This window comes from Triturus cristatus, chromosome 6, assembly GCF_964204655.1.
Source record: "Triturus cristatus chromosome 6, aTriCri1.1, whole genome shotgun sequence".
Taxonomy (NCBI): Eukaryota; Metazoa; Chordata; class Amphibia; order Caudata; family Salamandridae; genus Triturus; species Triturus cristatus.
The window spans coordinates 95810584-95824685 of record NC_140589.1 but is presented as its reverse complement, the minus strand read 5'-3'; the positions used below and the strand labels follow the sequence as shown (position 1 = coordinate 95824685).

Below are 14102 nucleotides of genomic sequence, written 5' to 3'. Positions count from 1 at the left end.
GAGAGGACAAAACAAAAAGAATAGCAGAAACAGGCAGACCACAGAGGAACCCGAAAAAACCAACTCCCTCGTGAGAAACATCTCAAAAAGAAGTTTGAATACAGAAGAACTACGAGTACTCAACAGAGGTATGTCCTTTGTGCCCACATACACGTCCAACCCACTGGAGACCGAAATATCATTATTCAAATTCATGCGTAAGCTGAGACTGAGGTGGTTCTTCTCTCATAACACTTCAGATGAGAGACCCATAGAACGGTTTCGACCAAAGAGCAAATTCATGCCTCCATTTTCGCACAAAACGTTGGACACTTTTGAACTATTGGTAAAAAAAGATCTGCAACAGATCAAATACGTCAAGCCAAGACACAGCAATCTATCAAAAAAGGAACTCAGAACCCTGAACGCATTACAACAAAACACGGAAATAACCATCCAACCCGCAGACAAAGGGGGAGCTATAGTTGTTCTGGACACAGACTTTTATGAAGAAAGCGTGAACACACATGTACATGATGGAAACACATACATACAACTGGACAGTGATCCTACCAATCAATTTAAAGATCTCTTAGGCACAATTCTAACTAAAGCCATGGAGAATAGTCTGATTACAGAGAATACCAGAAAGTTCTTACTGGTTGAAACACCTAAAACACCTCACATATACATGTTACCCAAGATACATAAGAACGCGTCTAAACCACCTTTTCGCCCTATTGTAGCAGGGTGTGGATCTTTACATGAACCTATCGGACAGTTCCTGGATTTTCATCTACAACCACTAGTTCAATCATGGGAGACCTACGTCAAGGACACAACGGACTGCCTACTAAAATTGGAGACTGTAAAATACCATAATGAAGAGGATATCATTCTATGCACAATAGATGTGGTATCCTTATACACATCCATAGCCCACAATGAAGGTCTCGAAGCGGTGGAGTGGCGACTTTTGGAATCTACATTAGAACAGGACATGAGTGTGTTCCTACTGGAACTCTTACACTTTTCACTCTATCACAGCTATTTTAGCTGGAAAAAACACCATTACTTACAAAAAACAGGAACATCAATGGGATTTCCCGGGGCACCGTCGTATGCCAATACCTTCATGGCACACTTTGAATACCAACACATTCTTCAGAATCCCACATGGCGAAAACACACAATTCTACTGTTACGGTACATAGACGACTTACTGGTCATTTGGAAGGGACCAATTCAAATGTTAAAGGATTGCATTCAAGAATTGAACCGACACAATCCACGCATTCAGTTTACCTCAGAAATTCAAACAAATGAAATACACTTCTTAGACATTGAAATTTCCAAAACATCAACAGGGCTTCAAACAAGAGTATACAAAAAACCGACAGATGTCAACAATGCGCTACATTTTTTTAGCGCACATCCGTATTCCTTGAAAAAACATCTTCCGGTGTCTCAATTTATAAGGATCAAGAGGATAACTTCAGAGGAAACACAATGCACCAAACTTATAGAGGAGCAAAAAGTGAGATACATGGAACGTGGATACACGGAAGAAGTGCTTTCACAAGCCCAAAAGACAGTGACTCTTAAAAAACGTAAGGAACTTCTTCAACCCTTACAGAAACAGACCAAACAACGCGAAGTGTTTGTCTTAAAATACTCAGCACAAACCTCTCAAATAAAGAAAATCATCCACAAACGTTGGGAAATCATTTCACAGGAAACGGATTTCAAAGAATTGTATAAAGGCCCTCCCTTATTTGCCCACACTCGATCTAAAAACATTCGAGAAATATTAAAACCAAAAGACTCAACCAGAAAACAAACCTACAAAGGCATGCAAAAATGCCACAATTGTGGCCAATGTGGTAATGTCATCGTGGGCAACTTATTCTCACACCCACAATCAGGACAAAAAATCACTCTAAGACACTCCTCGGACTGCAACACTGAAGGCGTCATTTATGCAATTCAATGCCCTTGTGGATTAGTGTACGTAGGGAGAACCTCCAGGAAAATAAAAACAAGAATAGTGGAACACAAAAGCACTATACGCAACAAAAATTTCAAGTCAAGCTTAGCAACACACTGGGTAAATACCTCGCACACAATACCACAATTACGCTTTACAGTGTTAGAAAAGATACAATCCAAGCCAGGCATTGATTTCAACACAACCCTAGCACGAAAAGAAACTGTTTGGATAAAACAACTTGGCACCCTTACCCCGGGGGGCCTCAATGACCATGTAGAATTGCTATGTTTTTTGTAAACAACCCCTCTAATATTGACATCTTAGATGAAGAGATTTTGCTAATACATATGTAACACAGTAGAGGCACTTTTCATTTATTTGTAAAGGATTTGCACTCTCTTAAATTCCGTTTTTATTTTTTCTCATCCCACTTTCACTCTTTTTCATGTTATCTTGTTCATGCTCATAAAGTTTTTCAACTCGAGTCGTTTCATTGAAAGGAAGGCCCCTTTAAAAAGTCCCGGGAACACATGCGTCATCACGCACGTTCTCAGGAGACGACGAACTTTGCACTCGGTCGGAGCCCGCATGGATCTGCTGGTAAGCGGCGTTCGTGCTATACAAACACTTTGTTCCTTCAGCCCATTTAATCTCTCCCCTGAGTCTTATGGTATTTACATTTTGATTCCCCGACAGCTGACCTTTTCATGAACGTATGGCTCGTTACCACCATTTAGGTAAGATCTTTGACACTCGGGTGCTCGTTAAACGGCAACACAGGTCACATGACCTAAGAGAGATTACGCCTCACAGCTACCATTTCTGCTCCACAGATATTCCCTTCCTTTGAAAGTGACATATCTTCCAGTGACCATCTTTTCACCACATATCTCGCTGTAAGTATATTACTCAGCGATACTACCTTTTAAGCACAAGATCACTCAGTCCCTAGCAGCACTTTCCCTTAGTTTTGCATCACACCCCCGGTTGGCTTTAATCGCGTTCTGACATACGCACACTCTCGGCACGTTTGGGCATCTTTCGGCTACTACCTCCTTTCCTGAAAACCACGCACGTTTTTACTGTTTGCTTTCACGGAATCTTCCAGTAGTGCAAATCCTATTTTACAGCTTGTTGCAACTTCTCATTTAGTGAATGAGACTTTCTGTTTTCGTTGTAGTTCTCAGATTGATGGACCATGTTGATAATTGATTTCTTCGCTACAATGTGTATACCCTGAAGAAGGGTTTCGTCAACCCGAAATGCATTGGGAATTTTCATTGTAAAACAAAAGAACATTATTATTTTGTTGCTTCTAAAGTCAGAAATGTAAATGGATTGAACATGTCTATGTTTTTTCATACTCTTATGATTTTTGCTCAACGGTTGTTTGTACTCACGATGTTCTGACTATTATATGTTTTAGTAAGTTGGCAGATGCAAAAATATTTACGAATTTTTGATGTTTGAAATATTCAGAAGAATATTAAAATAAGGATATAGACTTTCATAGTCTCGTGTAGTGCGTCATGTAGGTTTGGGTCACTCCACTCCTCCACTTCAGACATTTTCCTCAAGGGGTTAGGGCAACACCCCTACACATGACAGCACACCTCACAATTAGTTAACTAGATTAGAGTTGATTAGAGTATCCGGCAAAACTTTGCTACACTGGTGTGCAGGCTCAACCTTTCCTTATCCTTCATACTCCAAGCCCACTCTTGAACCAGCACCCACCAATTGAACATGTCATTTAAAGACATAGCAGACTTGACATCGAACCAGGCGGACACCAAAGCATATTCCACAGATGAAGCCGAAACAATTTATTCTTTAATACATGAAGCACGAACCTTTGGTACCACCACTGGAACTACAACTCAACTCCTTAAACAATTGGAATACACCATGAAAAAAGAGATTAACCAACGTCTCCACGCCACCACTCTTATCGAGTACCATAAAGTCAAGCGAATTCCTAGGGGACTAAGAATTGCTTTAAAACCAATGCTATTCAAATTTAATAAAACATTCATGGCAAGATGGTATTTCCTTAGACCTCATCCTACTTATTATTGAAGAATTATCAACTATACTTACAGAACTCACCCAAGACATTAACCAACTCAAAGATGACTTACAAGAGAAAATGGAGCAAGAAAATTGGTCTAAAGTTCTGGAAGAAATCAATGGGAGATTGGACAATTATGCCAGAGAAGTCCATGAACGCAAAATTCGGAAATTTAAACGAGACACTATCGACTACAAATTAGACGAGGTGTATACATGGGCTGAAACCTATGCACAAAAACGGTTCTTTCGGAAACCAGATCACACTTCCTCCGAAGAAAGCGTAGTAGAAGACCAAGAACTTTCCACACGAAGACCACCGGCCAAACAAAGCACCCAGATGGATAAATCAAACATGGAAACAGCATCAACCTCAGGGGTAAAACCGTCTTTTTTAGCCGAGGGACAATCATCCAACCTACCTCCAGACAGAAACATCCAACAATCAGACACCGCATCCGGAGGGGACAAAACAAAAAGAATAGCAGAAACAGGCAGACCACAGAGGAACCCGAAAAAACCAACTCCCTCGTGAGAAACATCTCAAAAAGAAGTTTGAATACAGAAGAACTACGAGTACTCAACAGAGGTATGTCCTTTGTGCCCACATACACGTCCAACCCACTGGAGACCGAAATATCATTATTCAAATTCATGCGTAAGCTGAGACTGAGGTGGTTCTTCTCTCATAACACTTCAGATGAGAGACCCATAGAACGGTTTCGACCAAAGAGCAAATTCATGCCTCCATTTTCACACAAAACGTTGGACACTTTTGAACTATTGGTAAAAAAAGATCTGCAACAGATCAAATACGTCAAGCCAAGACACAGCAATCTATCAAAAAAGGAACTCAGAACCCTGAACGCATTACAACAAAACACGGAAATAACCATCCAACCCGCAGACAAAGGGGGAGCTATAGTTGTTCTGGACACAGACTTTTATGAAGAAAGCGTGAACACACATGTACATGATGGAAACACATACATACAACTGGACAGTGATCCTACCAATCAATTTAAAGATCTCTTAGGCACAATTCTAACTAAAGCCATGGAGAATAGTCTGATTACAGAGAATACCAGAAAGTTCTTACTGGTTGAAACACCTAAAACACCTCACATATACATGTTACCCAAGATACATAAGAACGCGTCTAAACCACCTTTTCGCCCTATTGTAGCAGGGTGTGGATCTTTACATGAACCTATCGGACAGTTCTTGGATTTTCATCTACAACCACTAGTTCAATCATGGGAGACCTACGTCAAGGACACAACGGACTGCCTACTAAAATTGGAGACTGTAAAATACCATAATGAAGAGGATATCATTCTATGCACAATAGATGTGGTATCCTTATACACATCCATAGCCCACAATGAAGGTCTCGAAGCGGTGGAGTGGCGACTTTTGGAATCTACATTAGAACAGGACATGAGTGTGTTCCTACTGGAACTCTTACACTTTTCACTCTATCACAGCTATTTTAGCTGGAAAAAACACCATTACTTACAAAAAACAGGAACATCAATGGGATTTCCCGGGGCACCGTCGTATGCCAATACCTTCATGGCACACTTTGAATACCAACACATTCTTCAGAATCCCACATGGCGAAAACACACAATTCTACTGTTACGGTACATAGACGACTTACTGGTCATTTGGAAGGGACCAATTCAAATGTTAAAGGATTGCATTCAAGAATTGAACCGACACAATCCACGCATTCAGTTTACCTCAGAAATTCAAACAAATGAAATACACTTCTTAGACATTGAAATTTCCAAAACATCAACAGGGCTTCAAACAAGAGTATACAAAAAACCGACAGATGTCAACAATGCGCTACATTTTTTTAGCGCACATCCGTATTCCTTGAAAAAACATCTTCCGGTGTCTCAATTTATAAGGATCAAGAGGATAACTTCAGAGGAAACACAATGCACCAAACTTATAGAGGAGCAAAAAGTGAGATACATGGAACGTGGATACACGGAAGAATGGCTTTCACAAGCCCAAAAGACAGTAACTCTTAAAAAACGTAAGGAACTTCTTCAACCCTTACAGAAACAGACCAAACAACGCGAAGTGTTTGTCTTAAAATACTCAGCACAAACCTCTCAAATAAAGAAAATCATCCACAAACGTTGGGAAATCATTTCACAGGAAACGGATTTCAAAGAATTGTATAAAGGCCCTCCCTTATTTGCCCACACTCGATCTAAAAACATTCGAGAAATATTAAAACCAAAAGACTCAACCAGAAAACAAACCTACAAAGGCATGCAAAAATGCCACAATTGTGGCCAATGTGGTAATGTCATCGTGGGCAACTTATTCTCACACCCACAATCAGGACAAAAAATCACTCTAAGACACTCCTCGGACTGCAACACTGAAGGCGTCATTTATGCAATTCAATGCCCTTGTGGATTAGTGTACGTAGGGAGAACCTCCAGGAAAATAAAAACAAGAATAGTGGAACACAAAAGCACTATACGCAACAAAAATTTCAAGTCAAGCTTAGCAACACACTGGGTAAATACCTCGCACACAATACCACAATTACGCTTTACAGTGTTAGAAAAGATACAATCCAAGCCAGGCATTGATTTCAACACAACCCTAGCACGAAAAGAAACTGTTTGGATAAAACAACTTGGCACCCTTACCCCGGGGGGCCTCAATGACCATGTAGAATTGCTATGTTTTTTGTAAACAACCCCTCTAATATTGACATCTTAGATGAAGAGATTTTGCTAATACATATGTAACACAGTAGAGGCACTTTTCATTTATTTGTAAAGGATTTGCACTCTCTTAAATTCCGTTTTTATTTTTTCTCATCCCACTTTCACTCTTTTTCATGTTATCTTGTTCATGCTCATAAAGTTTTTCAACTCGAGTCGTTTCATTGAAAGGAAGGCCCCTTTAAAAAGTCCCGGGAACACATGCGTCATCACGCACGTTCTCAGGAGACGACGAACTTTGCACTCGGTCGGAGCCCGCATGGATCTGCTGGTAAGCGGCGTTCGTGCTATACAAACACTTTGTTCCTTCAGCCCATTTAATCTCTCCCCTGAGTCTTATGGTATTTACATTTTGATTCCCCGACAGCTGACCTTTTCATGAACGTATGGCTCGTTACCACCATTTAGGTAAGATCTTTGACACTCGGGTGCTCGTTAAACGGCAACACAGGTCACATGACCTAAGAGAGATTACGCCTCACAGCTACCATTTCTGCTCCACAGATATTCCCTTCCTTTGAAAGTGACATATCTTCCAGTGACCATCTTTTCACCACATATCTCGCTGTAAGTATATTACTCAGCGATACTACCTTTTAAGCACAAGATCACTCAGTCCCTAGCAGCACTTTCCCTTAGTTTTGCATCACACCCCCGGTTGGCTTTAATCGCGTTCTGACATACGCACACTCTCGGCACGTTTGGGCATCTTTCGGCTACTACCTCCTTTCCTGAAAACCACGCACGTTTTAACTGTTTGCTTTCACGGAATCTTCCAGTAGTGCAAATCCTATTTTACAGCTTGTTGCAACTTCTCATTTAGTGAATGAGACTTTCTGTTTTCGTTGTAGTTCTCAGATTGATGGACCATGTTGATAATTGATTTCTTCGCTACAATGTGTATACCCTGAAGAAGGGTTTCGTCAACCCGAAATGCATTGGGAATTTTCATTGTAAAACAAAAGAACATTATTATTTTGTTGCTTCTAAAGTCAGAAATGTAAATGGATTGAACATGTCTATGTTTTTTCATACTCTTATGATTTTTGCTCAACGGTTGTTTGTACTCACGATGTTCTGACTATTATATGTTTTAGTAAGTTGGCAGATGCAAAAATATTTACGAATTTTTGATGTTTGAAATATTCAGAAGAATATTAAAATAAGGATATAGACTTTCATAGTCTCGTGTAGTGCGTCATGTAGGTTTGGGTCACTCCACTCCTCCACTTCCTATTTGACACCATGCGGTGCATAGGTTTAGGCGAGGAATGGGTAAAGTGGGTCCAGCTGGTCTATGAACAGCCCACTGCTAGGGTTAGGACGGAGAACGTAATCTCCACGCAATACCACATTTTAGTGGTACACGGCAGGGATGCCCGTTACCGCCCCTTTTGTTTGCTTTGGCTATAGAGCCCTTGGCAGCATTATTCCGCCGGGGAGGGGAAGGACTGGGGTTGGAAATTGGAGGCCACATGCATGTTATCTCCCTATATGTGGATGACCTTCTGATATACCTCACCGACGCTGTGCGTGCACCGCACCAGCCCTGGACCTACTAAACAAGTTCAAACGAGTCTCTGGACTACCTGTCAACAAAGATAAGACCTACCTCTTCTCACTGATACCAGACAGTCCCGCCCAGCAAGAATACCCATGGACCCTATTGGGCCCCTTATACCTTTAAGTATCAGGGGAGTCATATATTTCACTCTCTAGAAGATATGAGAGACAGAAATCTTGGTTGTGCTCGGCAAGCCCTTAAGACCTGCGTTCTATTTTGGTGTTCCCAGCGTCTCCCGATCATGGCAAGAATCTCCCTTTCAAAAATGGTTATGTTGCCCCGCCTGCTGAACCTTTTTGTTAACCTACAAATGGTAGTGCCCCCTAGATGGTTCTGGCAACCAGACACCCTCCTCAGAGATCTCATAAGGGACAAGAGCCGCTAAGGGGTGTCCCTGACAACACTGCAGCACCCAGAGGAAGAGGCAGGACTGGGGGTCCCGAACTTTGAAGACTACTTCCTGGCCTCACAAATACAGTGGTTGGCACAATGGATAGAAGGTGTGGGATAAGTGAGTACAGACCTGATGGACTCGGGGGAATGAGCACTCTCACTACTAGCTAAGATGTTGGACCCAGCTGTGGCGATCCCTCACCATTCCCTATTACAGACCACTGCATTGCAGTGCTGGAGACGCTGTGTAGCCATACAAGCGAAAGTCCCCTTATATGCACCAGACATACCCCTGATAGGCCTCCCACACGGTAACCCGAGGAGGGTATTCTTCTCTGAGCAGCTGTCCTGCTGGACAGAGGTTGGCCTAGAGACGGTCGGGGATTGTTATCAAGAGTCTCTACTGGCCTCACTAGGAGACTTGGTCAAAACTACTAGCCTTCAACTGGAGCAGTTTCTTCTGTATGAAGCCCTGACACGCACATTTAGAACACTGTGGGGCTGCGGACGGGAAGAACCCAAGACACAATGACCACTACACTCCGTACTTACTTTGGATGGGGCATGCCACCAAGTGAAATGGTTTTATAGCATGTTGCAACAGGTATCGTGCGTTCCGAGATAAATGGGTATCGACCTTGCATAGAGAAATAACAGACAGGGAATGGAATAGGATATTAGCATGCCACAAAAAGGTCTCTTGAAACACCAGGCTCAAATATATTCAGTTTAACTACACACACAGGACATACATGACACCTCACCGGATTTGGGTCACATTTGGGGGAGATATATGTCAAAACCAAAGGTGCAACCAAGACAACGCAGACTTTACCCATATGATTTGGAGCTATACAGTGATGAACGGATTTTGGGGTGAAGTAGTGGAATGCACAGGGATAGCATTGGGGTGCATGCTTGAACCCACGATGGAGATCTGCATACTGGGACCCCAAGCGGGCAGTAGGCACCCGATTTGTAGACTTGGCTTTCATATTGGCTAAAAGGAGAATAGCACTAACATGGAAATCGGCCATTGGACCTATTACAGCTGACTGGACAGAGATGTGACTCACTGGGCAGTGGAAACAACAAGAATTCCCTTTTCTCATCCAAACCTCAAATATTAATTAATCCATCAGTAGAATTGACACTTTTCACAAGAAGAGCTTACCAATCATGTTCTGATATTAAGTTTTAAAATTAATGCAAATGTGCTTAGGACATAAAAATCGGTCCACTTTGTTGTTATTAATACTAGAACAACACAATCATTTATGCCAAAGTGACAAATATCTATATATATAACCATTTCCTTAAAAGAAATCTTTTATTCTTTATATTCTTTTTTGTGTTATCTTTATTAAAAACCCAGCTGGTTTAATTTAAAAATACATGAACATTTAAAAATACAAATTACAATCAACTTCACATTTACATCAGATATCAAAAATCTATTTAATCACACATGATACATTTCCATAAAACTTTGTTGCTGTTCTTCCTTACCTCATATGGCATTACCCTCTTGAGAGGCAACACACAACATACACTCCTAATGCTGTGATCTCCTCTTTCCTAACACATAGCAACGAAGACTAGGCCCACTCCTTGACTCATCACCCCCAGCGGGCTTCAGCTGCAGGCCTTCTTCTAGTGAATACCTTGATGGTATAAATGCGCATGTCTATGACATGAATGCCATCTGATGTCATATGCGTTTTTTTCTTTAACAAATGGATAAAGGCTTGATAACTGTGTGACTTGCATACCAAAAACGAACTGCTAAAATTCTGATTGTATACTCATATGCCATTGAAAATATGGTATAAAAAAATATGTGTGTGTGTGTGTGTGACCACGACAAAAAAAACCTTGGGTCTACAGCAGGACATACTAGGCCTAGTGAGGGTTGAGTGTCCCTTTTAAGGTGGCATGCTTCATCATAGGATAACCTCCTCGCATCGTGAAACCTAGTCACAGTGCGGTCGATAAACCCCTCTCTGAGAGGGATTAACACAGGGATGTACTAGAGAGAGGTATCCTAAATACCCTAGACGAGCTAAGTGTGATGAAGAGTGCAGAGCAAAAAAAGAGTGTGAAAATTAAAACTAGCTCCAGTGTACGTAAAAGACTTTATTAGGGCGCCTCTGGGCCAGCATTAAAAACCAAGCTAGAATAGGAGGGAATTCAAGCTGCTTCAAGGTCAATGGTAGGTCAAAATGTTTCAACCAATTATCTTCAACAGAGATGTAGTGGCCTTCTTCAGGACCTGTTATTGAAGCTTCTGCAAGGTAATTTGCTCACAAATACAAAATGTGAAAAAACACAGGTTTTATACAGAACCAGTGGTCTTTGTGGCAGTCTACATAATAGAGGAGCCACTGACAGGTTGCCTGAATAAAACATATTATATATATATATATATATATATATATATATATATATATATATATATATATATATATATATATATATACGTATATCGTCTATTTAATTCAATAGTGTAATTCAGTGTCGCACATATGAAGTAATTTACTTTAAGCCGCTAAAGTGGGTATTTGAGAAATGAATTCGAATTTATTAATTGTATGAAATTATACAATCGATTTGGTGGCTGCAACAACAAAGCTCCGATTACTATTGTAGTATGTTTTCTATGATTTTCATGTTTTCTAAACACTGGTATCTATTTCTAAGGGAATTTGCCCATTAGCACTTACTCGAAAAACGCTTAACGCCAAAACGCATCGTCTTGCTTTTTGTGTACAATAAATTATTGTGCACTCCTGTCGTGCCGTTCTCCTGCTTTATTACCTTCGGAGGAAGGGTGTTGGACGCTGTTATTGATATATATATATATATATATATATATATATATATATATATATATATATATTATACTTAACTTATAAGGTTTTTTACAAAGGAAGATGATGACATCTCTCTCTGTCTCAGATATATACACACACTTATGTATACATATATATGTGTGTGTGTGTATATATATGTATAGAAATAATAACGTAATAATTGTATTTATTCGACATAGTGTACTGAATTAGGGCATGATATAACTGAACACAAAACTTTTTCGTTTGGTGGTAAATGGGAGAGAGCAGGAGATATTTATCCAGTGGCTAAATTGCACAGTGTGTAAGCAGGACACTTAGGTTCATATCCCTGCCTCCCCAATTGAACCAATTAATACGATCATAGGCAAATCACTTTACTTGAGTGTGCCTCATTGTGATTCTCAAATCTGAGAGTTTCTTGAAGGAATTCAGTTCAGCGTGTGCACTGTATAAAAAATCTCACTGTGTTGTTTACTAAAGAAAAATGTTGCTCCTTATCGTGTTACTCTCCTTGTCTCTCTTGTTTGGGAAACAAGCGAATATTCCTATTGTGTATTCCTACTTAATGACGATATTGGAACTATGCTCTTCTTTTCCACATTGTGTACCCCCTTCGTAGTCTGCTACATACCTGTTTATGATACAACTCTCCTTGATTCATTTGTTTGGAATTTATGCGATTGTTTGTTTGTACTTATGCATGTATTCCTGTTGTGTAATCTTTTCCTGTTGGCGATATTGGATTCATGTCCTTCCTTCCTTCCTTTGTAAAGCGCTCGGATATCCTTCAGGATCTTGTTCGCGCTATATAAAACTTCATAAATAAATAAATATAAAACAGCATTACATCCATCAATTCAATTAGCAAAAAACTACTAGGTCAACAACAGTATGTCTATTCCAGAATCTACTGGGAGTTCTGGATCTTTTTTAAGACTTTACCTAACTAATGCTAGCCTTTATCTATGTATAGTATAATGCACCCACCTAGTGAGAAATGTGGCATCCTCATAATAAAAAAACAACATTGTCCTTTGAAAAAGGTTTGTGGGCTTAATCCCTAACGTCGAGTATCATGCCTCAAATTTCAGCACCTGCCCTTCCTCCCTTCACATCTTCTCATGCACATTTCCACTTGTGTTGTAGGCGATTGCTGGTTGCTGGCTGCCATGGGATGCCTCACCCTCAATGAAGACCTTTTGCATCGAGTGGTCCCTCATGGGCAGGGATTCCAGGATGGTTATGCTGGAATATTCCACTTCCAGGTACAGTATTTGAGAGCAGAGCATTGTGGGCCGAGGAAAGAAGGTGCTAACACCCAACTTACTGTACATCTTGGCCAAAGGGATTTGGATTTGAAACATTATGCGGTGTGGCCGCTCCATCAGCACTCGATGTGAGATGGACCACTATGTTAACACCCTGCTGTGTGGAATGAGCTACTGAGGCACTAATATAGTGGTTCCATTCTCAGGGCTATCATTGAAGCCCTGCTGCAATGAGCTATCAACCACATCCTCTGGGCAGTTGCCCCTCTTGTATTTTAAATTGTTAGCTTTTGCCTTAAGTTAAGGTAAGGTGTTTTTTCATTGTGGACTCAAAATAGTGAACACGTCTGATTCTCCTTAGGTGCTCTCGGGAGGAAGAAGTCTCACTCCCAGAGATTTGTATTTGTTATGTTTATGGGGTCAGATAGTGCATTTCCCAGAGCACTTTTCAACCTTTTTGTCCAAAAAGTCTATAATCTAGAGTATTTGCATCTACTTACTAAGGCTGAAATTCCCAAGTAGACTTTGGAGGCAGGGGGTCGTGGGGGAAGGCGGTTTACCCAAGAAAGACAATTGGGTCAAACATTGATTTTACAGTCTAATTCCCCGGAAAATGGACTAAAATAGATAAAATAGCTCAAACTGTTAATGTACCAGCTTCAGTACACTACATGTGGCTGGCAGGCAGCAGGTGTTAATCCCAGGAAGAAAGTTCAATGAGTTGATGTAAGTTTATTGCAGAGATTTTTGCATGACCTACAGGTCAAAATGACAATCGTGTTAAAATAACTGAGTGGTTTATGTGTCTGCTGCAAACACCTGCATGAAGCCATCAAGGCTTGACCTTGTGTAAAGATGTACAGCTATATTAGATGACTTTTTTTGTGAGATTTATTAAAATCGATTCTTAAACACAAATTTTGCATTTGTGACAGAAGGCCTGGATCACTTCACCAGGCACAAGTGAAAAGACAGATACATTTTTTGTATGCATTATTGGTGAATTTTATGTAAACTTTCGACAAATTGTCAATTGTATGGCGCAATCTAACATTCTATTAAACTATGTATAGAGACTAAGATGAATTGGATATGGCGAGGACTGCCAAGATCACACTATTTGGCATAGTGTGAGAAGCCTTGATTTCAGCCTAGGTTTTCCAATCCCAATCTGCTATTTATTCACTGGGGTAATATTGGCAGGGTAGCTGAGTGAATTGAATG

The 14102-nt window shown here is 40.5% G+C and overlaps 1 protein-coding gene across 1 annotated transcript in view; it reads left to right on the top strand.

Annotated features, from left to right (window-relative positions):
• The window catches only part of LOC146813821 (calpain-1 catalytic subunit-like), a 701058-nt gene that overhangs the window by 205433 nt on the left and 481523 nt on the right, over nucleotides 1-14102 (top strand). Inside the window, exon 3 of the mRNA XM_085610275.1 lies at nucleotides 12757-12875. Coding sequence (XP_085466401.1) covers nucleotides 12757-12875 — 119 coding nt within the window. The remainder of the gene's footprint in view (nucleotides 1-12756; nucleotides 12876-14102) is intronic.